General features: G+C 39.2%; 1 protein-coding gene and 1 long non-coding RNA gene across 7 annotated transcripts in view; one reads left to right on the top strand and one right to left on the bottom strand.

The window, feature by feature from the left end:
* LOC111775619 (uncharacterized) overlaps window positions 1–27,660 on the top strand; it is a 30,652-nt gene that overhangs the window by 2,470 nt on the left and 522 nt on the right. For both annotated transcript variants that reach the window (XR_011423162.1, XR_002811399.2), the window contains 2 exons: window positions 12,054–12,182; window positions 27,072–27,146. This is a non-coding gene — a long non-coding RNA (uncharacterized lncRNA). The remainder of the gene's footprint in view (window positions 1–12,053; window positions 12,183–27,071; window positions 27,147–27,660) is intronic.
* EFCAB3 (EF-hand calcium binding domain 3) overlaps window positions 1,437–27,660 on the bottom strand; it is a 498,542-nt gene continuing 472,318 nt past the window's right edge. For all 5 annotated transcript variants that reach the window (XM_070227127.1, XM_070227129.1, XM_070227130.1 and 2 more), the window contains 9 exons: window positions 26,917–27,007; window positions 24,248–24,324; window positions 20,265–20,408; window positions 19,097–19,168; window positions 17,811–17,931; window positions 10,595–10,788; window positions 10,053–10,237; window positions 4,560–4,682; window positions 1,437–1,907 (listed from right to left, as the gene is read on the bottom strand). In XM_070227127.1, coding sequence (XP_070083228.1) covers window positions 1,581–1,907; window positions 4,560–4,682; window positions 10,053–10,237; window positions 10,595–10,788; window positions 17,811–17,931; window positions 19,097–19,168; window positions 20,265–20,408; window positions 24,248–24,324; window positions 26,917–27,007 — 1,334 coding nt within the window. In that variant the 3' untranslated portion in view covers window positions 1,437–1,580. The remainder of the gene's footprint in view (window positions 1,908–4,559; window positions 4,683–10,052; window positions 10,238–10,594; window positions 10,789–17,810; window positions 17,932–19,096; window positions 19,169–20,264; window positions 20,409–24,247; window positions 24,325–26,916; window positions 27,008–27,660) is intronic.

Genomic DNA, 27,660 nt, shown 5'->3' on the forward strand with positions numbered 1-27,660 from the left:
TTGAAATATTCTTTTACAACATCATTTTAATGACCCTCGTATTGTTTTGTATAGCTGTATCATGATTTATTGGACATTAAGGCTATTTTAAGTTTCTTACTATTAAAAAATCAACACGATAAACATCCATATAACTAAATCATTTTGTACATTCATGATTATTTCTTTAGGATTAATTTCCAGAAGTGGAAGTGCTGTGTCAATGGTTATAATTAGCTCCATTACAAAGCTCTGTGAGGTCAGGGCATTTTGTCTGTCTGTTCACTGTTGTATGTCCAGGTCAGAGAAGAGGGTCCAGCACCGTATGCAACTCAATAAATAATTGGTGAGTGAACAGCTGAGTACCTGTTGCTGCAGTGTATTCCATCAGAGAGATGTCAATTTACACCGTCATCAACAGTGTGACAATTTAATAGAAAGAATGTATTTCTGTACATTTTAGATTTTCCAGGAGAAATCTACTTTAAAATATTCTATCCTGTTATCCCATTGATCCAAGGAAATATTCCAGAAATTCTGATATTTTGGCATCCAAATTACATCTCTTAAATTGCCTGTTACACTCACAGCCATACCAAAAAAAACCCAACTCTTGTCAAACCACTAATCTTGTTTTTTGGTTAGAAAACATGGTCACTTACTTATAAGGTTAGTTCTTTTTCCTGACATCATAATATTATAAAGAACAGCAAATATATTAGACAGTTTTGACTATTCAAGGTGACACAAAATTACTTCAAGGCTATTTCATTAAACAGTTTTGGGAACCTTCACTAACTTCATTGCTTTTTCCTGGAAAGTTATAATTTTATGTTATAAGCCACTGTCCCCATCAATACAGAACATGTTTTTCCTTTTCCTAAAAGGAAAAAAGCCTGTAGTGGATAATATACTCTTAAATATGATTAAAATAGTAAATTTTATGTTATGTATATTTTTCCACAATAAAAAATTACAACCCCTCCCAAACTTGTAATATAGTTATACATGTGCTTCTTTATTAAATGCATTAAAGAACAACCACCAGTGTAATGGATGAGATCAGCTGTTTTTAAGAGTAAATCTAAGAGATCGGTCTGAAGATGTGTGGCTAAGGAGCCTTGAGAACACCCACATTTAATCAAGGTTTCCTGAGGGATGGTGGTATTATTCCCTGACACTGAAAGGTCATTGTCATTCCCTACCCCTGGCCTCTTTCACAATCAAAACCCTAATGCCACTTACAGTCACGTAATCTCCAGTGCTTCTTGCTGGGAGGGCTGGTAGGAGCTCGGAAGGGTGGCCCTGAGCTGAGGTCGTGCCAGCTTTGCCGTGCTCCTTCCTGCCGCGGCCCAGGCAGTTCTGAGCCAGGTGGGGGCAGCAGAGTGCAGCTGGTGGTTAGGGAAATACCAGAGCGGCATCCATTTACTGGTGAGAATTAGGAAACGGAAACCGTGTTATGACTTAAACGTTTTTACTGGTCAGAATTCAGAAGATGACAATATTTCCAGTTGCTAAGAATGTATTAGACAAAAGCAAGAATAATTTTGATATCTATGAAAAAGTAGTTTCCAACGAGCTGTTTAGAAAACGTAGACATTTCATTGTTGAAATCCTTTGAAACGTTTCCGTTTTCTTTTTCTCCCTGTCTCTGTGTCACATTCACTGATATCCGAAGAGGAAGAGAATACAGAGTTGTGGAAGGAATTTCTATTCACGTAGGCATCAAATAACCTTAAGTCCTTTGGGGAAAGTAATTCTTGGCAAACATTCCAGGACCATGTATAAGTAGAAAAGGTGTCATAAAAGGACTCATTTTTAGTGTCTATCCCAATCAAATCCCCTCGGATCTTCTGCCATAGGTTTAGCATTTCTTTCCGGTGCTCAAGGGCAGTTCCTAAATTATAGGTATCTGTAGCTCTTTTTACCTGTAGTGAGAGAGAGCAGAAGTTTACGGTAGTTACCCTGAAATATCTGATCTGGGAGCTACAATTCTAGATATCCCAAGTGTTATGTTTCCAGGCTACTTGAAAGTCACTGTGTTTACATATTGAGGACATGTGAGTTAGGAGTTGATGGACAATGAAAGTGTCTTACTTGGGAATAATGAGATAATAAGAAATTTTGTAAGAATATTAAAAACACAGTAGACTAAAATAAGAGTAAATGTGGGATGGAGATAGGCTCTGGGTGGAATAGGAGTGCCAGGGATGGTACTCAGTCCAGCCTAGGGCAGGGAAGATGCTGAACTGAGTAGGTCCTCAGGATTTGATTAAATTAGGCAGTGGGTGTGATGGGAAGGTGTTCCAGGGAGAGGGGACAGCATACACAAAGGCTCAAAGGCAATAAGCATCCCAGAGTTGGGGGTGGGGGGTACAGGAGCTTTGGTAATGCTAAAGTGTCAAGTTTAAAGTGGGAAGGAAGGAGTGACGAAGGCGAGGTAGGCAAGGTGTTTGCTGTAATCAGGCCCTTAGACTTGATCGCAGTGAGGTTGGGGAGAGCCCTTTCCTCAGTGAAAATCACGCTGTAGCGAGCTACTGTTTCTGATGGAGGTGAGATAAATCCCTCAGTTGGGTGGAGGAGAAAATAGTTGAAAAATCCTGCTATGGTTGATACGGAAGCATTCGTTCTTTTTTTTTTTTTTTTTTAAGGAAGATTAGCCCTGAGCTAACATCTGCTGCCAATCCTCCTCTTTTTGCTGAGGAAGACTGGCCCTGGGCTAACATCTGTGCCCTCTTCCTCTGGAAGCATTCATTCTTAAGCAGGACAGTGACATGGTTGGATTTTCATGTTAGATCATTAGCAGCTGTGTGGAGAATGGGTGGAGGGGAGCAGCTGTGGGGAAGGGGGAACAGGTTAGAGGTTGTTGTCTAGGCAAGACCTAATGAGGGCCTCAGTTAAGGAAGTAGTAATAAAATGAAGGGGACAAATTTCAAAAATCTTTGGGAAAATGAGAGTAGCCACATTTGGTGATTGGTGGATGTGACGAGTAAGGAAAAAGTGTAAGTTAAGGATGGCTCCTGGCCTTCTAGTTTCAGTGACTGGTACCTGGTGGTATCAACAGTGAGATACAGAATCCCCAAGGAAGAGCCAGTTTGATGCAGAGGATGATGAGTTTGGTTTTGGACATGCCCAGTTTGATATGCAGAGACAGCAAGGTAGAAGTGTTCATCAGGCAGTCAGTGAGATAAGATAGAAGTACCAGAAAGAAGTCTAGGCTAGTGACAGTTGAGTCATCAGTATCTAGGTGGCAGCTGAAACAAGGAGGGTAGACTGAGATAGCTCCGAGAATACCTGCCCTGGCTGTCCCTTCACTTAGTGCACACAGCTCCAATGTTCTGCTGTGACTGGGGTACAGTGATGCCAAATCATTGGTCTTCTCAAGGTCCTTATCCCTTTAGGCAGCTGGAGGCCTTTGGCTATCAGCAGCTTCCATTTACTCCAGTGTGAATGTAGGCCATGAGGAGATACAGGTTGGAGCCCACTCCTTCATATTTTTGTGGCATGAAGCACTGACCATCTCTAGTTCCATTTATCCCAATGTGTTACTACTGCTCATTTCCTTCTCCGTGTCTTCCACCCTCACTCCAAGCTCACGGAGGGTAGGAACTGTGTTTTTTATTCTGAGGTATCTCCTAATCCTAGAACTTGGTTAACACTGGATAAATATTTACTGAACAAATGAATTAATTAGGGTATATAAAGAGAAGAGCATTAGGACCAGACCAGAAAACTAGGAAATATTAAGACTTAAAGGATGAACAGTTAGGAAAGAGTAGAGAGAGGAAAGGACCCAGAGCTACAAGGAGAATTGAAGATGCAGTATTGTAAAGGCCAAGGAAGTAGAAAGTGTCAAGGAGAGCTTAAGCATTCGTGTCAAAGGCAGAAGGGAGTAGCATAATATAAATACACCCCAGTCTGTCTCTGTGGAGTACAAAAGTTGCTAAGAAGTCAGGGCACAGAAGTAGACAGGCAGCATAGAGTTGTGGTTAAAAGTGTGGATTCTGGAGCCAAGTTGCCCATTTTTATAATTCTGGCTCTACTACTTCCTAGCTGTGTGCCTTTGAGCAAGTCGCTTAACCTTTCTGTGCATATCTGTAAAGTGGCAAGGAATGATAACAGTGCCTACCTCAAAGGATTATTATGCTAAGTAAATGGATTAGTACCTGTAGAGCACTTGTAAGGCACAGTGTCTGGCACCTAGGGAGCACACTCAGACTATTCTTCTTCTTTTAGCTGCTATAATAAAGATCCTTTCACTCATCATGATTCCCTGAGTACACCACTCACTGTGACTGCCAGTTTGCTATCTTAACTAGTTGCTATTTCCAGCATGGAACAAATGAATGTCCCAGAAACGATGCTGGCTATGGCTCCATAGGTGATTAGCAGGATGAATGATAACAATTAACATCTGAATCCATTCGATTACAGAGCAAGAAACGTCATTACAATGGGTAAAAATAAGTGATCGTGTCTTATTTTAAAGACATAGAGCAGGAAAAAACTCTTCGTTTTATGGTTGTAAGCACTGAAGTGGAAAATGCTTTCTGGGAAGGCATTCAACGGTGAATACTCACGTGCTGTTTAATAGCAGCTGCATCAGTCACTGTCCAATTCTGCTTTTTCTTGAGGATTTGGTCAATGGCAAGGATGTCAGTTGGATAGCCTGAGTTCGGCTCGATAGGCTTTATATTTGCTGCCTTTATGCACATTTAAAAGAGAAGATTAGTAATATATTTTAGTTTGAATTACACAACAAAGACATAATAAACAGAGTTTATATATGATTTATATATATGTTTATTGCTAAACCACTTAGTTGTTTTGGGGCACCTGGTATAGTGCCATGCACATGTTTCAAAATTCAAAAAGTATGATGAGTATACACTGCAATCTCTCTGCTGCTTTTGTCTCCCACCGCCTAGTTTCCCTTTCTATAGGCAACTAGTGTTATTATTTTCTTGGGTTTCCTTCCAGGACATTTTACAAGAAAAAAAATACGTATTTCATACTTATTTTTCCTTCTTTTTACACAAATAATAGTGTACTGTACGTGCCGTTTTGTATCTTCCTTTTTCCATTTGGAAATCTTTCACATCATCACGCTAAGAGTTTCTTAAGTCATTAAAGTGACTGTAGAATATTTCATTGTATGAAGCATAATTTAACTAGTCCTATTAATGGTTATTTAGTCCCCCCCCCCCCCCGCCGCCACCCAATCTTTTGCTAGGAGAAATGACCCTGTAATGAATTACCTTGTATGGGTGGCATTTGGGATATGTGCAAGGATATCTGTGTATCCCTGATAGTATACCAGGAGTGGAATTGCTAGGTTAGGAAGGTGGCAAAATATGCACCCTAAATTTGCCACTTTGGCAGAAGAGTTATTTTGAGCTAAAGGCACTTGAAAAACAGCAGGTGTAAGATGGGCACTCTGATCTCTCCTTTTCCTTCCTGAATGCAGGAGATAAAACCCTTATATGGAGGATGTCCCCCTTGCACCAGGAGGCAAGTCACATTCATATCACTAGGGACAGAGAGTCAAGGCAGAGAGAAATCTGTACAAACAAACCATGTTAAACTAACCCCTTATCTTCCTACTCACTTCCCCACTCAGTTAACTATCCCAGCCCAAGCCCCTTTGCCTGGACACATTTTCACAATTTACTACTCTTTGTCCAATTCAGTCTGTAAGTGTTCAACTCTAACTGCTTCTTTGGGTCTTCATTCTCTTGTGGGGACTCCCTTGTACATATAACATTTAATAAAAATGTGTATGCTTTTCTCCTGTTTATCTGTCTTGTGTTAATTCTCAGGTCCAGCCAAGGACCCTAGGAGGGTAGAAGAGAAATTGTACCTCACCAACACTAAAAAGGTCTCTCATTTTGGTAGATATTGCCAAATTTCCTCTGTAGAGGTTAAACCAATTTAAACTCCTATCTGCAATTTATGAGTGCCCCGTGTGTCTTCCAGTTTTTGATCTTGGTCAATCTAATATGGAAAGATAGTATCTCAGGGTAGTTTTAATTTGGATCTTTTATGAACAGTGAGATTGAATATCTTTTCGTGTTTCTGAGAACTGTCTGTTCATATCCTTTGCTCATTTTTATACAGGTTGTTTTTTTTCCTAATCAATTTGAAGCTCTTTGATGTATTAGAGACATTAACTCTTTGTGTTATGAATTGCAAATTTCACATTTGATTATACAGAGACTTTTGACCTTGAAGTAGTTGAATTAATCTTTTTCTTTCTTTCTTTCTTTTTTTTTGGCTGAGGAAGATTTGTCCTGAGCTAACATATATTACCAATCTTCTTCTTTTGCTTTTTGTGCTTGAGGAAGATTAGCCCTGAGCTAACATCTGTGCCAGTCTTCCTCTATTGTGTATGTGGGTCGCTGCCACAGCATGGCTGGATGAGTGGTGTAGGTCTGTGCCCAGGATCCAAACCTGCGAACCCTGGACCCCTGAACCAAAGTGCGCCAAACTTAACCACTACATCACTGGGCTGGCCCTATGAATTAATCTATTAAAAAAAATACTTTTGTGTCATAGTTATGAAGCCCTTCCCAGAATTTATTTCAGTATTTTAAGATTTCTTTTTTTCTCTTCTTCTCTCCATTTTTTCCTTTTACATTTATATCTTTGCTCCATTTGGAATTTGTGTAAGGTATGAGTTATGAACCTCATTTTTTTCTCAGATGGCTACCCAGTACACTATTTAATGAATAATCTATCTTTTTCCTGTAGTGTTGAAATGTCACATTTCTCTTAAATTAAAACTTGCGGGCCGGCTTGGTGGCGCAGCGGTTTAGTGTGCACATTCTGCTTCGGCGGCCTGGGATTTGCCAGTTTGTATCCCCGGTGTGGACATGGCACCGCTTGACAAGCCATGCTGTGGTAGGCGTCCCACATATAAAGTAGAGGAAGATGGGCACAGATGTTAGCTCAGGGCCAGGCTTCCTCAGCAAAAAGAGGAGGATTGGCAGCAGTTAGCTCAGGGCTAATCTTCCTCAAAAAACAAAAAACAAAACAAAAAATCCTCTCTCTATATCTTTATCTATTTTTGCACTTTCTATTTTGTTCTTTGGATCTATCAACTTCCCTTACCACACACTATTTTAATTATTGAGACTTTTAAATATGCCGTAATATTTAGTAAGGTTAGTCCCTGTCTTCATTAAATTTTTCTTTCAGATTATTCTGACTGTTCTTGGTTATTTAATTTTTTTGTATGAACCAGATTGTTTAGTTATAAAAATCCTTTGAGTAAATTTTAAAAGTCACATTAAAGTTATAGATCAAATAAGAAAGAATAATATCTTTATGATGTCAAACATTCTTTTTTCTTTTAGGAAGATTAGCCCCGAGCTAACTGCTGCCAATCCTCCTCTTTTTGCTGAGGAAGACTGGCCCTGAGCTGACATCTATGCCAATCTTCCTCTAGTTTGTATATGGGATGCTGCCACAGCATGGCTTGATGAGCCGTGTGAAGTTCCGTGCCCGGGATCTGGGCCTGCAAACCCCAGGCTGCTGAAGCAGAGTGTGTCAACTTAACCACTACACCACCGGGCTGGCCCCTAGTTATTGTGATTTTAAATAGGGTGGTTAGAGAGGGAGTCCTGAAATTTGAATCAAGACCTGAAAGAGGTGAGGGAGACAGCTAAGCAGATGAGGAACAGCATTTGAGCAGAGAGAAGAGCAAAGCTCAAGACCATTAGATGAGAGCATGTCTGCTATGTAAGAAGAATAGTAAAGAGGTCGTGTAGATGGAGTGGAATGCACTGGACAGTAAGCAGTGGAAGATGAAATTGTTAGGTAGGCAATGAGGATCTAGATCTGTGATGTCCAATAGAAATTTCTGCAAGTTAGAAATTCTGCAAGATAGAAAATTTTATATTTCTGTGTTGTCCAATATGGTAACCATTAGCCATATATGGTTATTGAGCATTTGAAATGTGGGTAGTGCGACCAAGGAACTGAATTTGTACTTTTATTTAATTTAAATTTAAATAGCCACTGTGGCTACCGTTATTGGAAGATTCAGGTTTAGATTGTGTAGGACCTTGTAAGTTATTGTAAAGATTTTGGCTTTTACTCTGAGTGATACGAAAGCCATTGGAGAGTTTTGAGCTGATTTTAACAGAACCACTTTGGTTGCTGTGTTGAGGGGACAAAGGTAGAAGCAAAGGGGACCATTTAGGAAGCTAGCGACACTATCTCTGCTGAGATGATTATAGACAATCCAGCGTGCTCTCAATACATAAAGAATTTGTATTATAGTTTAATCCAAAAAATACTGAGTCTTCTCTGGGCCAGGCTCTGTTCTAGATGATAGGGATACCTCAGTGAAAGAAATAAAGTCCTTGCCTACATGAACCATATGTTCTAGTTGGAGAGATTGACAATAAACAGATAAGCATCACAGATGGAGGGTTCAGTGTTGGAAAATAAGTTTAAAGGGGAATAAATGTCCTCTTATTTCCATCTTGTCAGTGATATTTGCCTGTGGCGTGACTTCATCTGGAGAGATAAAGACAAAGTCTGAACTTGAGGTCATTTGTGACTGTGATACTTCTCTGGGAGTCTTTTTTCTTAAAAAAATTTACTTCATTGTGATAAGATCACTTAACATGACTTACCCTCTTAAATCAACTAGATTTTTAACAAAGTTTTTAGTTAAGAGGTTTACCTCAACACATTTTTTAGTGTGCAATCCAGTATGGTTAACTCTAGGCGCGATGTTGTATGGCAGATCTCTAGAACTTATTCATCTTGCACAATTGAGACTTTATGCCCATTAATTAGCAACTCCTCATTTTTTCTCCCTCCTCCAGCCTCTGGACTCTTAAACCCTATGCCTGGGGGGGCCTTCTAGGGGTTTCATAGTGATGTGAACAACATGTGGCCCTCTGGAACCCAGAGATACCCCACAGGGTGGGCTGGTCTCCAGTCAAATCTTGATCCTGTTGCTCAGGCTGGGAGGCCTGTGACAAACCTGGGATAAGGCCAGAGCTTCCTGAGAGAATATCCAGAAACTAGGGCATACTTGCCTGAGACCTTAAAACTCATGATGACAAAGTGTATCTTGGGAAGGGGCAAATAGATTAGAGGCAACAGAACTTGAAGAAGGGCCAGAAGGTGCAGCTGGAACCATAAATGGCGCTTGATCCAAGGGCAGGATGGCTCCTCCATCACTGCGTTGCTCCATTGGGTTGTGGACCTGATCCTCTCACCCAATGCTGTCTGGCCCAGCTGCAATCTGGAGCCAGTTGAAGGAGTCTAAAATGTAGCTTTTGGTCTCTGTGTTAATGGGAGAGTGGTTGGAAGTGGGACCTGAGAGCCTTTTTATCATGATTCTTTTATTCCCCACCCCCACCCCCACTCCCAAGCCTAGGATTGTATTTTTTTTTTTTTTTTAAAGATTTTTTAATTTTTTTCCATTTTCTCCCCAAAGCCCCCTGGTACATAGTTGTATATTCTTAGTTGTGGGTCCTTCTAGTTGTGGCATGTGGGATGCTGCCTCAACGTGGTTTGATGAGCCGTGCCATGTCCGCGCCCAGGATTCGAACCAACGAAACACTGGGCCGCCTGCAGCGGAGCGCGCGAACTTAACCACTCGGCCACGGGGCCAGCCCCCTAGGATTGTATTTTTCAGTAAGTTTAACTGTTTGTTGAAATTAAATGAAATATTTATACCTGGGCTTAAATTTAGAAAGATGGCTATGGAATCTGATTTGAAATATAATGATTGAAAATACTTCTTTAATATATATATATATATATTTTTGGTGAGGAAGATTGGCCCTGAGCTAACATCAGTGGCAGTCTTCCTCTGTTTTGTATGTGGGACACTGCCACAGCATGGCTTGACAAGCAGTACATAGGTCTGTGCCTGGGATCTGAACCCATGAACCCTGGGCCATGGAAGTGTAGCGTGCGAACTTAACCACTATGCCACTGGGCCAGCCCCTATAATGACTAAAAATATTTGTCATCAAAAAGCATGTTACTAGTTAAGTTAGAACTTAAAAACCCAAGTATTAAGTGATGTGACATAATCTAAATCTCACCTGTGTTTTCCAGTCTCTTTTATGGAAAAAATAGTTCTCAAAGAAATTCAGAGGCTCCTTTCTCCTTAGCATTTCTAATTTCTGTAGGTCTCTGAATGGCTTTCCCATTACCACCCCATCCACATTAGGAAACAATGGAAAGATGGGTATTTTTGAATATGGGCTATCTGAAGGAGGATTGCATCCTAAAAAGATAAAAAAATGGTATCAAAAATAATATATGAAGAAATTCACATAAAATACATATATCTGGTGCCTGTTTTGCTCTTTGTCTATTCTTCTCTTCATTGGCCACAATCCTCCTTCTTCACTCTCCTGCTCCCACCCCCCACCAATCTACAGACTCTCGGCTTTATCCAGGTGTCTGACGATTCAGGTAAGATGTACATTTGCTTTCAAATGATATCTAAGTGACAGAGACAAGTCACTCAGCATAGGCTGTGGTCCTGCTCTTATAGCACTTGGCCTCTGGTATTTATTTATGACCAGTGATATACAAATAAATCCTTTACGACAGTGGGGAGAAGACAAATGGCTCTTACTCTTGAGCTCTTCCAGAAATTTAAGTAAATCCTTTTCTTTCATTATTGCGATCCGGGCAGCACTAGCAAAGGCAGCCGTGCTTGAGCTTGGAGGTGTGCATATGTCTGGCTTAAGTCTCCTTTTTCCATAACCCATAGCATAGGGACTCCATAATATTCCTGAGGTGGTCTCCTGGAATTTTCTTCGGAAATAGCTAAAAAAAAAAGTAATCCAGAAATGAGTGTTGGACAAAAAGGAAAACAAGATCAAGTTGCAAGTGATATATGCTGAGTAAATTTATTTTAAATTTAGTTTGCATATTCATTCAATATTATTTATTGAGTGCCTGTTCCTATGACATTTACAGACTATCTACCGATACTTTCCAAGGCTATTTGACTATTTTTATATATGTCGTCCCTGGGCTTTGGCTTCCTTCCTCCTGCCCATGACCTCCCAGTGTTGTCTAGAAAAATACCTCTCGATTATGATCCTTGACGAACTCTTGAGTGGTACCAGCTGGAATACAAACATGAATCATGCCTACTATTATATTACTTTGTGTTGGGTGTTAAAATGTAACTTTTTAAAAATTAAAAGACACTCTCATTGTAGAGAACTTGGAAAATATAGAAAAGTATAAAGAAGAAAATATTACCAGTAATCTTACTATCCACAGTAAATCACTATTGATTGCAATTCTGTGTGTGTGTGTGTGTGTGCATGCACATGTGTGTGAACAGATTTAGGAGAAATATTACTATGCATTTTAGGTTATAATCCTTAAGAATAAGTACAGCAGGCTATGTATGATAAGGGGCTCTAATTCACAGTACAAACATCCACAAAGGTATAAACATCCAATTTACAAACACGCATGCTTTCAATATTGGTGACAGATCGGATACCACTGAACTGTTTTCTTTGTCCATGTGTTTGTTCACATTCCACATATGAGTGAAATCATGTGGTGTTTGTCTTTCTCAGTCTGGCTTATTTCGTTTAGCATAATTCCCTCCAGGTCCATCCACGTTGTTGCAAATGGGATGATTTTGTCTTTTTTATGGCTGAGTAGTATTCTATTGATATACCAGGTCATATTTATACCTAACTGCTGCCTTCCCTGCCTCCCTTCCTAGCTTCCTTCCCTCCTGTTTTAATTTTTCTTTAATAACACAAGTTTTCCTTAAACATCTCTGGATCTTTGGATATCTATATTTAAAAGTGAGAGTAAGCACTCTTTAATAAGGTCAATTGGAAGCTGTTTGGTGTGGTGGGTCTTACTGAGTGGCAACTTCACTGTCAGGTAATTGGTTGGAGCCTTGTTTCATCAAGAAACTTTTTATTTATTTATTTATTGAGGAAGATTAGCCCTGAGCTAACTGCTGCCAATCCTCCTCTTTTTGCTGAGGAAGCCTGGCCCTGAGCTAACATCTGTGCCCATCTTCCTCTACTTTCTATGTGGGACGCCTACCACAGCATGGCTTGCCAAGCGGTGCCATGTCCGCACCCGGGATCCGAACTGGCGAACCCTCGGCCACTGAGAAGTGAAACATGCGAACTTAACCACTGCACCACCAGGCTGGGCCCTCGAGAGACCTTTGAATTGTGAGTATCTGTGGGTTTTTTCTCTTTTCATCAATTTTCCTGGGGAGGGATCCTCTGATAGTGTACCTGAGTGCCATAATTCTAGCTGTCAACACATTGAGACCTCGGGAAGGGGAAGGTGGCTGGTAGGGGTCTCGCCAGTCAGTAAGTGGACTTCCATGTAATACCTTGCTTTCACGATGATACCTTCATCTCAGTTATGTCTGATATCCATGAGTCCAAACAATCTTCCTGGTACAACCTCTTCAGAGAGTTAACTGCCAGGGCAGTCACTTGGTTGTGTGGGGTTAGGGAGAGGGATCTAACTAGTTAACTAGTTTTTCTGTTTTGGGCTCCCTTGCTCAACCCCCAGCCCCCTCTCCCCACAAAGGTTCCTGGTGTTCAGCTCCTGAGCCTTCCAAGGGTTCTGCAGTGAGAATTGGCTTGCTTCTTGACCTTCTCTACTGCAGGTACTTGAGTTTCAGCCTCTTCGGATCTCACTAGCCAGTAAACAGTCATCCATTTCCTTTCCACCTTCCAAAATTATGTTGATATCTCTTGTCAGCTGTTCTCCTTGCTTCTGTGGGCTTATGCCCTCTAAAATACTTTTACTATTATTTTAGTGCAATTTCAGAAGGAAAAAGAGGTAAAAAAATGCATTTATTCTAATATGTTTAACCTGACAGCTATTTTTTAATCCTCTAAAATTTGGCTTTCCTCCCATCATCCTTTTGGAAAGAAGGTGACATAAGATTTCTTAACTACTAAATCTTATTCTGTCCATTTAGTCCTCATTTTACCTGGACACACTTTAGCATTTAATACTGGTGGAAAGTCTATCCCTTTTTGAATTTCTCTTTGGCCCTGGCTTTCCAATTCCACACTATCCTGGTTCTCTTCTTGACTACTAATATTTCCTTTGCTGACTCCTTTTTCCTCCCATTCCATAAATATGAGCATTCCTTATGATTCTGTCTTCAGTCCTCTGCTCATTTTTCTCTCTCTCTCCTCTTTCTTCATTTTATTGAGATTCATGGCTTGTTATTTCCTCCATATTAACAGTTTCTAAGTCTATATCTTCACCCCAATCTTTCTTTTATGTTTTACTTCTACGTTTCAAACTTATTGTGGGACATTTCCACTTAGCTGCCCTACTCTCAGTTCAAATATTGCCTGTCTAAAATCTTCCCTTTCCATCCCCCTACTCTAACATCATACTAACTATTTGTTAGTTCCTAGTCATTCAGACTGAAATGCTGCTGTTAATCTTGACTCACCCTTTTCTGCTTCACTTTAAAACCTCAAATCTTAGGTTTTGTGGCCTTCCTTTGCTTCCATTCCCTTTGCTTCCTCTCCTTTCCAGGACTTTTCCCCTGTTGCCAGAGCTATTTCTTTCATATCCTCACTTGTCCCTTGGTCATCAGTCTGTCTTTATAACAGACTTTTCTACATACCACTTCCACATTAAACTTACTTCATCCCTTTATCGAATTCTTTCTTCCCCACTGCTCCCCTCCTCCAAGACTTTCAATGGCTCCCCACCGCTCAGAGTAGATTTTCTATAATCTGGATCCAGTTCACATTTCCAACTTTATCTCCTACTGTTTCTCTTCACAAACCTCATGTTCTAGCCAAATTACCTGCTCACTGTTCTGTAAATATCAAATGCAGTCTGTTTTCTAAATCTTTTTTTTCACAACATTCTCTTGTTGGACTACCGAATAGATAATTAATAGCTGTATGACCTTGGGAAGGTCAATTAAATTTAATGAATATTGAGTGCCTATGTGTTCCATCCTTTGTGCTAGGTGCTGGGAAAATAATGATGAATAAACCTGACATGGTCCCTGTCCTTCCAGAGCTCGCAATCTAATGGAAAAGACTGCCAATTAAACATGTAATTTCAAAAGTGCAAAGTGCTGTATGATAAGGAAAGAGAAGCATTTGGGAGGGGAACCTGATCCAGACATAGGAGTCAGAGAAGGCCTCTTAGAAGGAGTGACTCCTAATTGGAAGCTGAAGGATAAGAAGGAGTCAGCTTAGCATAGATAGGTATAGTGGATTGAACTGTGTTTCCCAAAAGATATGTCCAAGTCCAAACCCCTGTACCTCTGAATGTGGCCTTATTGGGAAATAGGGTCTTTGCAGATGTAATGAAATTAAGGCTCTTGAGATGAGATCATGCTGGGTTTAGGGTGTGCCTTAAGACCAGTGACTGGTGTCCTTATAAGAGAAAGGAGAGGGAGCTTTGAGACACATAGGGAAGAAGGCCATGTGAAAATAGAGGCGGAGACAGGAGTTATGCTGCCACAAGTCAAGCAATGCCAGGAGCCACCAGAAGTTGGAAGATGCAAGGAAGGATTCTTTCCTAAGGTTTAGGAGGGAGTGTGGCCCTACTGATACCTTTCTTTTGGACTTCTGGCCTCCAGAACTGTGAGAAAACAATTTCTGTTTTTTTTTTCTGCTTTTTCTCCCCAAAGCCCCCCAGTACATAGTTGTATATTCTTAGTTGTGAGTCCTAGTTGTGGCATGTGGGATGCCTCCTCAGTGTGGCCTGATGAGTGGTGCCATCTTCACACCCAGGATTTGAACTGGTGAAACCCTGGGCTGCTGAAGCAGAGCACGCAAACTTAACCACTAGGCCACGGGACCAGCCCCATGATTTCTGTTGTTTTAAGCCATGAACTTTGTGGTAATTTTTTACGGCAGCCCTAGGAAACTGATACAAGAGGGGAGAGAATGTTTAGGCAAATACTTGGAGGTTAGGGAGCATGGAGTATTTGAGGACCTGAACCAAATTTAGTATAGGATGTGACTGGGGAAGTTACAAGAGATGAGACTGGAGGGTCAAGCAAAATAAATGACATATCATGAAGGACTTCGAAAATATCATGTTAGGTTGGAACTTTTTCAGAGGGACATGAGAGGCCATTGTAGGGGTTTTAGCAGGTAAATGATAGGATTAGATTTGTGCTTGGTACTGAAGGCACTCAATAAATATTTTCTAACTGAATGTTGGATTATTCTGGTTGCAATGTGGAAAATAGGTAGAGAGGGCAAGAATGGGGGCAGAGAGACAAGTAGGGAGATACTGCAGTAAGTCCAAGTGTAAGAAGATAGTGACCTACACTAGGATGGTTTCTGTGGGGACAGAGAGAAGTGTATGGATTTGAGGCATGTTTAGGAGTTAAAATAGACGGGATTTTGTGATTTGTTGTATGTGGGGAGTGAGAGAGCAGCAGCAGCTGAGGATGTTGGGCCTTCAGCTCAGGCAATTGGATAAACACAGCGAGACAGTGGAGCTATGCACTGGGATTTGTAACCCAAGTGGAAGAACTAGTAGAAGCGGGGCTAGGAGGGAGGAGATGAGCTAGCTTCTGACATTTTGGGTTTGAGGTACCTATGGGACTGTCTAGCAGGCAAATGGAAACTCGAGAGGGGGATCTTGGCTGGATATACAGCTTGATCTTCTCTAGGCCTCATTCTCCTTGCCTGGAAATGGGGTATTGGAACCTACCTCACAGCGTGGATTAAATTAGATCATTCATCAAATATTTACTGAATGCCTGGTATGCCAGGCATTTTTCTAGACACTGGGGATGTAACAGTGAATAAAACAGACAAACAATAATCCCTGCTCCCATGGAGCTTACAGTCTAGCATGAGAAAACAGATAACAAACAAAATAAACTAGTAAATTATATAGTATGTTAGAAGGTGATAAATAATATGAAGACAAATAAAGCAGAGAAGGGGAGACAGAGTGGCAGGAGGATTGCAGTTTTGAATAGGGCGGTCAGAGAAGGCCGTGCTAAGAAGATGACATTCGAACACAGACCCGAAGGTGGTGAGATAGTGAGTCATATGGCTATCAGGGCGAAGAGCATTCCAGATAGAGGGAACAGCAAGTACAAAGGTCCTGAGGTGGGACCATGTCTGGTGATTTGAGGAACAGCCAGGAGGCCAGCATGGCTCCAGCAGTGTAAAAGCAGATGAAGTCAGAGAGGTCAAAGGTGAGTTCAGATCACATAGAGGGCCAGAGTCGTGTAAACACTGGCTTATATTCTGAGGGAAATGGATTTTGAAAGTTTTGAGCAGAGGAGTGACATGCTCTGATAACATTTTCAAAGGATTATTTGGTGTTGTAGGAGTCAAGGGATCAGCTAGGCAGAGAGAGTATTGAGAGTAGACTGTGGGGCGGGCAAGGCAGGGGAGGGAAGTCAGAAGGTGCAAGCAGGAAGAACAGTTAGAAGACAACAGTCCAGGGAAAAGCTAATCTATGTAAAGTGCTTGCTCAGAACTTTACACTTGGTAAAAATCTCAAAAAATGATATAATCAACTCTAAGAATACCTATCAAATTCTACCAATATTCAGATAAGGACCTACTTTCTTAGAAAACTAAACGAATGATCTTTGCCACTCATTTGACTATTAATTATGTAATATATGTTGTATTATTTCACTTCTTCATATTTATTTAGTTATCTACATATTTATGGCTTTTCTATCCATTTGTATTTTAAGCTCCTTAAATGCAAATGCTATGTATTAAACACTTAGGAATCAGGTTTCTTCATCTGTAAAATGGAGATAATAGTATATACCCATTAAGGAGGTGAGGAATAAAATAGATAATATGTATATTCTATGCTCATTCTAATTACTTCCACATTATAATAATAGCCAACATTTATTAAGCTCTTATGATGTGCTAAGCACTTCACCCATATCATCACATATCATCCCCATGATTGCCCTATAGAGAGGTATTATTATTATTATTATCCCCATTTTATAGATGAGGAAACAGGCTGAGAGGTTAAGCAGTGTGCCAGATTTGTGTACCAACAGCAGGCATTTAACAAACACATTTGAATTGGAATGAAGAGAAGAATTTTGTGCATCTCTGTTCCACATCTGACAGAGATGTAGGATAGTGTAAAGAGATTACCTATGGAGGAACAGAAGGATATTTCTACAGCGTTGGTGGTATTCTATATTTTTAAGTCCTGTGAAAGGAATAGCAGAATGCACTGAAAGAGTACAACTTGAAAAGATTGATAATAGCAATGTTTAATTTCTATAATATAATGGTAAAAATAGATTGAGGAAACTTATTTTTAGTTATATTTTCTGGAATAAACAAACACATTTGGGTGTGAGAATGTTTCCTCAGCCTCTATTCTCAAGTGTAATTCTGGCTCTGCTCCAGTCCAAAGGCCACTTTGGGAGGTCTGAACTTTCTGTACCTCATCCCAGACCCAAAGGACCTCTTGGTCCCTGGTACTTCCAGCATGAATGGGAGTGTCTTATACTCCAAAGTAGATTTCCGAGCCCACGCAAAATCATCCCTGGAAATCTTATTCCTCTGGGATTCTCTAGCCTAGGGTAAGAGAAGCTGAGCTTTCTTTGCTGTCCTAGGCCCTTAGTGGGGCCCTTAGATAGTTTGAGGTCAGCTTTGCAATTTCAGAGCTGGGCAGTACTGTGGGATGAAGGAATAAGGTCTTGTGTTGTGGCATGTGAACATTGCCACAAACACCTTCACTTTTGTTTTGGAGCAGGTTCTGTGGAGTAGGATGTTAGTGAGAGGTGACAACTTTGTTAACTTTCTGAGAAGGCCATTTTTGCCCCTTCGTTTGTCACTTACCTTACGATTTCCATTATAGCCTTTCTGGGTAAGGCTGAAGTCTCTACAAGCTTTGATAGGATTTCAAACAACAGGATTCCTGGGTTGCCAGCTAAATCTAAACAGGTTTCCTTTTCTGGAACTATGGAGGAAAAAAAATTCAAAATGCCTTCTGAAAAAACCATCTATCAAAAAAAGTAATAAACTGACAGTCTTTTTACTGTATTTACAATATTAATACCAAGTCAGGGACTAGAGAATTACAGAAAAACATTCAAAATCTATTCTATTTAGTAGAAAGGTCATTTTGATTACTGACAGACAAAATAATCATGAAACTTAAAAAATGCTTTTAGTTCAATGACTCCTAAGTAAATATAGTAATAGATTTAACATAAACATGAATTATGTGTTAAGGTCCTAAGTAAATATAGTAATAGATTTAACATAAACATGAATTATGTGTTAAGGACCATTGTCCTATTCTTGTGGGTAAAGGAACTGTTGATAAACATATCTCTGGTTTGCAAGCAAACTCTTGTTAACTATAGTGAAAGGTGCAAGCTGTAACTTCTGTTTATCCTAGAGACAGTTAATAGCCTATGAATGAGTGTATTTTTAAAACTGTATACAGTATTTGGAATTTGGAATGTATTTATCTTAGAAAACATCATATGAATAATGGTTAGATTTCTTAAGGCAGCCTATTAAACTCATAAGCAAACCATCAGAGTACTGATAACAATATTTCAAGTATACCTTCATGTCATTTGTAACCTTGTGTGAGAGCATGTTCTCTAACCTCCAGCAGACTCTCCAGCCCTTGCACTGAAGCTTCATCAGAGTGAGGAAGATCTTTCTCAGGAACAGTAAATTATCTACATCCCAAATTTGTAAGAGAGAGAGCATTTTCCTTTTTCTAAAATAAATTTTTTCTTATGGAAAAGGAATACCTCCCAAAGTAGCACATGCACTTGGTAAAGAATTAAAATACTATAAAAGGAGACCAAATTTTTCTACACTAGTTTCTCCCTGAGTGTGCTCATTGGAGACCAAAAAGTAGTGTCTCCACTTTAGACAGGACTTTAGACAGTACCTGTGCCTGCTTAATGCATTTAAGTTAAAATTCTAAAACTGTATAAATTTGCTTAGCAAATACTGTTTTGCTGAAGCAGTACAAAAGTCAACCACTTCCCAGACTACACCTTCTGACTTGTCTCCTGATTGGAGACCTAAGTGAATCATATTTACCATGCAGTGAAGTGCAGCTACCCAACTGCCATCTATTCAGTAGTATCTCTACTCACCCACAGCCTTAAGGAAGCGGTTCTGATCTGTTAGCACTTTTATAAAGTCTGAGAAATTCACCTTCCCATCTCCTGCAACATAAACCTAAGGCTCAGAACAAAGATATACAATGTATTTAATTATCAGATTATATATTAAACATAAAAGTGAAAACACCTTGGACCATCCAATACTTAAAATCAGAGAGCATTTAGGGCTGGAGATATGCTCAGGTAAGCACTGGTCTTCTTGAAGTGGTCTTAGCACCATCACACTAGTCACCCACAGCCCAGTGAAGCAGTGGTGGAGTATAAACATCAAACCAAGGGTTCCCAGCCACTGTAGTCCGATCCACTCACTCTTTTCCTAGAGACTTGCTGTTTTTGCAAGGAATCCATCCCTGCCTTCCCACTCCATACCCACTCCTAATATTTCCCCAAGTCGTACCCCATTTCCTCTAAAATTAAAGAACAGCAAGTGCTAATAGAGGCGGGTGTGTGTGTGTTTTGATCAAATAGAAAAATTGGGCAGAGTTAGTGGAAGTAAGTGACACCTTAATTAAGTGGTGGCATTGACTCCCACGTGGAACTGGTGCTGACTGAATGGGGCACTGGCAGTTGGGTGGGGAGAGGTGAGAGGAGATAATATGCTGAGTTATATTCCACACAACATATCAGCCTGGGCTAGTAATCACTAGGTCAGTATATTCAATGAAAACATTATCTATATGCTTTAAAAATATCAACAAAAAATGCCATGGTGTTTAAAATTCAACATGGGCTTTAATGATGAAAGGAAGATTTGTACTAATACGATTCAAACAGAAACAAAAGGCTTGGATTTCCTAGGTAACATCTCATTTTTGAAATTGTCAGTGCCTTTATATCTGTTATTTCAGGGCACCCTCCAAAATGTGCATCATGAACGGGTAATCTGAATTGGATATTGAAATATGACAGTCACTTTTAGTTTCCTCACAGGATTTTTAAAAAAACAGTCCATTTGTAGCATTAATTTGATTTCATAACTTGTATACAAACCTCACTGATATACTCAAAGAGAAACACATATATGTACTTTTGACAAATAAGTGAGGTTTGTTTCTCATGTTTATGTAGTCATTGAGAGAAAAACATATATTCATAAAAATCTTTTATGAGAAAAATAGTGACAAGTCAAAGTACTCACGATCAATATCAGCACATCTTAATTCATTATAGACATCATGCTTGGTTAGATTCATTCCCAACTTAGCTAAAGTGCACATCATTCCATGTAAATCAATACAGCCAGTTTTATCCTTATTAAAATAGTTGTAGGCATCTTGGAAGGCTGGGGAAATGAAATTAAGTTAGGACAGTTATTCAAGAAAAAATATATATTCTAATAGAATTAAGACAGACAATACAGTTGATTAGAGATCATGTTCTGAAAAGTATTGAGAGAAAAATGAGTACTTAATAGACATTTCTTATAAAGGATGGTGTCCTTCCATGAGATTTGAACTGGAACAAACTAACGGTGGAAAACCAAATCTGTGGGCAAAATGACCTTTGAAGGATGTCCACATCCTAATTCCTGGAACTGTGAATGTATTACTTTACATGACAAAAGGGACTTTGCAGATAAGATAAAATAGATTATCCTGGATTATCTGAGTGGGCCCAATCTAATCACAGGGTCCCTTAGCAGCTAGAAGCAAGAGAGATGTGGCAGAAGGAGAAGTCAGATTCAAACTGCGAGAAGGACTTGAACCCACTGTTACTGATTTGAAGATGGAAAGGGCAACAGGATGTGGAATGCAGAGGCCTTAAGGGGCTGAGAGAGGCTCCTGGCTGACAGCCAGTAAGGAAATGGGGCCTCAGCTTTATAATTGCAAGGAACTGAATTCTGCCAAAAACCTGAATAATCTTGGAAGCAGGTTCTCCTCCAGAACCTCCAGATAAGAGACCAGGCAGACCAACACCTTCATTCTGCCTTGTAAGACCCAGAGACCAGCTGAGCCCACCTGGACTTCTGACCTATAGCATGTGAGATAATAAATTTGTGTTGTTTAAGCCGCTGAGTTTGTGGCAACTTGTTATGGCAGCAATAGGTAGAAAACTAATGCAGCAAATTGGACCCAAATTACATGTGTGTGTATATTTTGTACAGATTCAAAGTTTTTTTCAAAGAAATACTCAAGGCCAAAATTAGACATGTATTTTCTAAAATTAGTGAACGAATAAGTAAACCCAGAACAAAGTATGTCCTAAATGGCACCAGAATAAAACTTATTTCATATCATGTTCAAGCGTTAGCATCTCTTTGTATGAGAGTGATTAATCCTATAGAGATAATGATATCTGGGTTATAATTGTGTGAAAAGTTAACATCTTTCTCTCTTGGTAAAAGGAAGGCTTCTCTAGGGCTGGAGTCATCTCTGACTTGTTTCTAATTTCTCCCAGTGTTTCGAGCACGTTAGTAGGTGTTCATTCATTCACGCAGCCTAATAAACAAATACTTATTGCATGCCTTCTGTGTGCCTGCTGCTGCTCTGGGTCCCTAGGATACATTAGTGTACTAAACAGACAACGATCTCTGCCCTTATACAAGTGTAATGAATAGTAAATTAGATAACACATTACAGGGTGGTAAGTGCTATGGAAAAGAGAAAAAGTAATGCAAGGTGAGGGGATTGGGAGTTCCAGGGATTGAGGGATAGGTTGCTGTATTAAATAGGTGAGATCTGAGCAGAAACTTGAAGGAGGTGAGGGAGTGGATATCTGGGAAAAGAGAGGACTAGGCAGAGGGAGGAGCTAGAGCAAAGGCCCTGAAGGAAATGGGCCTGGTGTGTTCCGGGAACGGCAAGGATGCTAGTGTGACTGAAGCAGAGTGAGCAAGAGGAGAGGTATAGGAGAGGTCAGAAAGGTAATGTGTGTGTGGGTATGGTTATGCTTTTAAACTTATTTTACATTTTATTTTAGATTGGTTTTAGATATAGCAGCAAAGACCTGTATATCCCTCACCCATTTTCCCCTAATGTTAACATCTTTCGTTACTACAGTGCATTTGTCACATCTAAGAAGCCGACGTTGGAGCAGTACTACTAACTAAACTGCAGACACTTCAGATTTTCATAGTTTTCCCTAATGCCCTTTTTCTCTTCCAGGATTCCACTCAGGACACCATATTACATTTAGTCATCATGTCTTTTTAGCCTCTTCTCTATAACAGTTTCTTAGACTTTCCTTGTTTTCGATGACCTTGACGGTTTTGAAGAGTATCGTTTAGGTATTTTGTAGAATTTCCTCACTTTGGGTTTTTCTGATGCTTTTCTCATGGTAGGCCTGAGACTATGGATTTTGGGGAGGAAAACCACAGAAGTGAAGTCTCATCAGTATATCAAGGCTACATATTATCAATGTGCCTTATCACTGATGATATTAACCTTGATCACCTGGCCAAGGTGGTGTTGGTCAGGTTTCTCCTGAAATCATGTGGTATTTGTCTCTCTCTCTCTGACTTATTTTGCTAAGCATAATTCCCTCAGGGTCCATTCACTTCTGGGTATTTATCTGAAGAAAATGAAAACACTAATTCAAAAAGACATATGCACCCCTGTGTTCATCACAGCATTATTTTCAATAGCCAAGATATGGAAACAACCTAAGAGTCCATCAATGAATGAATGAATAAAGATGATGTCGTGCATACACACACACACACACACACATACACACACACACACACAGACAGCCATAAAAAAGAAGGAAGTCTTGCCATTTGTAACAACATGGATGGACCTTGAGGGAATCATTCTCTGTCTTAATCACTGCAGGGCCAGGTACCAGACAAATAAGGGATAGTCCTACACCCCAGAGCTCACAGAAATTATTTGAACTAGCCAATCCTAAACCTGCATATCCTGCCTTGCTTGCTCTTTCCTGCAGAAACCACAGTAAAGGCTCTTGCCCACTTCACTCCACCCTTTGCCTCCTGACCAACTCTGGAGCTCCCCTGTGTTGGCCTCCATGGTGGGCTGTGCCTCTTATTTCTAGTATTCTAGTATCTGTGAGTATAAAAAACTTCTTCCTCTATGGCAATCATTTTTGTGTCTGTATGTCTTACAAGACCTGATTAAAACAAATCCTGGTATCCTTAAAACAGGCACCAATGTATATTAATGCACTTTAGAAACCTTTAAGTTTTATAAACCCATAAACTGTTATTATTAAGGCATTTAGCTCAGTTTTACAGTGCAATTGTGAAAATGCAGTTCTGATCTTGACAATCTTTTGTGTTTTCCAAACCAGCTTTTCCAGCAATAAAGGTGATTCTTTAATTTCTTCTGTCTCCTGAGTCAGTTTTTTAATTAGTTCCAAACTTGGAGCATTGGCCTTCCCAGAATCCAAACACAGCCATGCTTGACTTTTTTTAGTTTTTTAGTGTGTCATGCTGTTCCTTTCCTCTGGGCCCTCACAGATTCCTCTCTTTCTGCCCAGAACACTCTCCTCTATGCTCTTTGCCTGATTTACTCCTACTCATTATTCAGCCTTCTCTGGGACTCCCCTCCTATCCTTGCAAGACCAAGTTAGGAGACTTTCTTTTATGCTTCTATAACACTCTATACTTTCCATATCATAATTTGTGTCACACTGTAATTTAAATGTTTCGATCAAATTCATGGTTTAACTGTTGACTTTCCTGTAAGACTTCCTATCAGGGCAGTGACCATGTCTGACTTGCTAGTTGTTATGTTTCCCATGCCTAGTACACTGTTGGCTTTAAATAAATATTTGTTGTTTGGATTAATGCACTGTAGCCAGTGTAGCTCATTTCATCATTATATTTTTTTCTATGAGAAATCCTGAGACTTTGGTTATGCTTATACTACTCCATTACTTGATTTCTATTTGAACTTCCACTTGTTCTTTTCCACACTCACATGATCTTTTTTGAATAAAAATATTTAGCCAGGACTGTCTAAATTCTAGAAAGATATTTATTTCAAAGTAATCCCCCTTCCTTCCTACAAATTAGACATTGAATTAAAAATTTTTTTTTGCACCCAAATAACAGAGTATTGTAGACAATCCTTGAAATCCCAGATCTCTCTTAGAGAAGAAAATGATCAGATATATTAAGGGGCTTTTGTGAAATGCTTTCATTTTGGGGATGATTCTCATTACCTTGCATTTGTGAAGCATTCAACTTCCTTTCTTTGTGCTGTAATTGGCATGGGGGAGATCCTGGTAAATCTTTATCCCTGACAAGAGACATGGAAAGATTTAACACACATGTGAAACCAGAAGATATTGGTTTCGCTGTTCAGTCTTTGCTGACTGCAATGACTGTAAGCATGACAGTTTACCCAGAGTCTCACAACCTAGGGGACTTCTTACTGTCACCTGCCAGTAGCTACAAGATGGACAGTGAGAAAATGCTAGCCACTGAGGTCCACCTCCACCCTGTCTTTGCCCATCACACTTACCCCCTTAAAAAAATCTGATTTCCCTCATTTTACAAAAAAGAAAACTGAGGCTCAGAGGACTTAAATAACTTGTCCCAAGTCACACAGATAATAAGTAGAAGTCCTAGGATCCAAACTCAGGTTTATCTGACACCAAAGCTCTCGAACATAAGCCTTCCACTATTCCTATTGTTAGAAATATTAAGTTGTTTCAAATTTTTAACTAGTATAAGTAATTTTATGGGGAATATCCTTATAGCAAAACCTTGGTATCCATGATTATTTTACAGCTTTAATTGCCAAATTGTATTTTTACCAGCATATGAGAGAGACAGAGGTAGCTCTATCTATATCTACATTGGTAAACTATATCTATGTCAACTATATCTATCTAAAGAGAGAGAACATTTATGGAAAGTTTGGAACCCTGAGTGACTTTTCATTTTCTCAGGAAAATAAAATCTGAAAAAATATTAGTATTTTGGGGATATTTTGCATAGACCTGCAGTAATTTATTAGTTTAGGAACATAAAAATATATTATGCAAAACCAGGTTTGCTCATAATATTATAATTTAAAAGTAAACTTATAATAATCATAATTTTATAAATTAATTTTATTTAAGATACACTTAGCTTTGATACTAGTAGAACTAAAAGTCTTAAGAAATGTGGAATCTCTTAGTTTTTATGTTTTCACAAAAGCAGTTAAAAAACTAAAATTAGAAGAGATACAAAACATGATAAAGTAAAAAAATTGTGGTTTATAAATTTAGTATCCTCTACAGTATCTAGTAGATTCAACTCATTTTCAAAGAGGAACCTTGAAGAAAAGGAGGCGATAAGGTCTCAAAATGCACCATTCTCAACATAGAATTTTATCTAGTTAGTCTTATTTTCTCAGCTTTTACTAACACTGATTTCTTTTTTTTTTTTAGATTGGCACCTGAGCTGACTTCTGTTGCCAATCTTTTCTTCTTCTTCTTCTTCTCCCCAAAGCCCCCCGTACATAGTTGTAGATTCTAGTTGTGGGTCCCTCTGACTCTGCTGTGTGTGATGCCACCTCAGCATGGCTTGATGAGTGGTGCTAGGTCCGTGCCCAGGATCCGAACCAGCGAAACCCTGGGCCACCAAAATGGAGTGTGTGAACTTAATCACTCGGCCACAGGGCTGGCCCCTGATTTCTTCTTCTGATGTTTCCTTTTTATCATCTACTTGAACTTCTGAAAACTCAAGTTTGCCTTTACTCAGATAGGGTATTTTATATTTGTTGTATTTCTAAATATAAACAAATTTCTTTTGCATGATATAAAAAATGCAGTAGATGGAGAAATATGAAGTTTTCAAGAAGCGAGAGAAAGTAGAAGGTCAGGCAGTGTAATGTCTTTATTAGCTATATTAAAAAAAGGATACTCTTGGAAGAATTTCAAACTTTACCTTGATTCAAATATGGGAAAAAAATCTTTTGATTTTACAACGTTTCAAAGGTTCAAAGAATGTTTGATTTGTAAAGAATCCAGTCTAGCCTCTCATTTCATGTAGGAATTCCCTCTACATGTGGTATTATCTAGTCTTTGCTTGACTACCTTCGATGATGAGGAAGTCACTACTGCAAAAAACAGCTTGTAATGCAGAGTAAGGGAAGAATGAGATCAAGGAATTTGGCTGCTATAAGATACGTCCCTCTAAAAAACCCAGTAATATATTCCCTTAGCAGTGGCATCATCAGGGACGCTAGGAGAAATACTCTCAAAGTGGCAAAGAAAATGGATAATTGTGAGAGAAGAGAGAGGATTTTCTACTTATGGTCTGATAAAATACAGATTAGGCTTTCACTTTCAGTTATTAGTAGCTATTGTTTACTGGAAGTTGTAGTTATTAGACTGAGAAAAAGCTATTGTTAATGTCACAGGCAAACCTCCCTTCTCAACTTTAGCCCTAGCTTAGTCATGGCTAATTTACCAGATTTCATTTTACTGGCCATATTTGAGCTATAGACTCTTTCTTTATACTCTGACTTGCTTAGGGCTTAGGTTTTCTTTATGATCCCATAAATGAATTCTCCTTTAAACTGGCACTCATAATATCTTAATGTATAACTGACAACTTCTTAAGCCCTCTAGGGTATTCTGTCCCCTCACACAAAAATAGCCTCTCATTTGGGAGAACAGGAAGGAGGACTCTTTGTTTCTAATCAAAAGGATATATATTTTTTTATTTTCATAAAAAATCTTCAATTCTTATGTTTTGCTTTATAACTAAATTTGTCATAGAATAGATACTAGAAGAGAATTCTAACTTGTTTCATCATAGCCTTTATGAGTATTTAATATATTCATCTTAATAACTATCTTAATATATTTAGCACCTTAATACATTCATTACTTACCTTTTGCCATAGTAGCTGGGTACTTTTGTTAGAGGATTCAGCTTAAGTTTTGATTTAATGTCAGAAACTGCCATGTGGCCAGTAACTCTATCTGGAATTCAGAAGATACAATTAAGGATCAAATCACAGATTAATTTCTCTATATTCTTTTGCAGCTTTCCCAGCTCAAGACCTAGAGTTTGAAGTTCAAGGCCTCAAGGAATGGTAATATGTGCAAATTCAAGTTAGAGGTATGTGCAAAGTTGGAAGGCCATGTGGAAGAGACCCTTCACTGTCCCAAAATCTCTAAGCAAAATTTCTTGCCATTGCTCCTCCTTCAAATAGTGTCATTCTGATCCTATATAAAAATAAATAGTACCATGTGACACAGATAAAGCATCCTAGAAATATTTAGAAAAATTTACTTAAAGATAAAATTTATTTTTGAAATCAGTAAAACATTTCATGTCATAATTGACAGAGAATAAAATGCTATAGTATTTCTAAAGTATTTACCTAATTGTTTATATCTTGAATACCTGCTTGGTAGTGAGTAGATTTTCCCAGGGTTTCCTTCTGGGAGGTCCACCCCTGCCATGTCAGTTCTTATGAACCTACTGGTCATTCTTAAAAGTAGAAATGGAGGTGGATGCAATGCTCTTTTGCTACCCTAGACCTTCCTGAAGGGACTCTCAACGCCTATAGCCTCCCTAGTCCTTTCCACTTCTGTATAGTTTGAGAATCAGGGCCTGTGGACCGGAAGCT

This window comes from Equus caballus, chromosome 11, assembly GCF_041296265.1.
Source record: "Equus caballus isolate H_3958 breed thoroughbred chromosome 11, TB-T2T, whole genome shotgun sequence".
Taxonomy (NCBI): domain Eukaryota; kingdom Metazoa; phylum Chordata; class Mammalia; order Perissodactyla; family Equidae; genus Equus; species Equus caballus.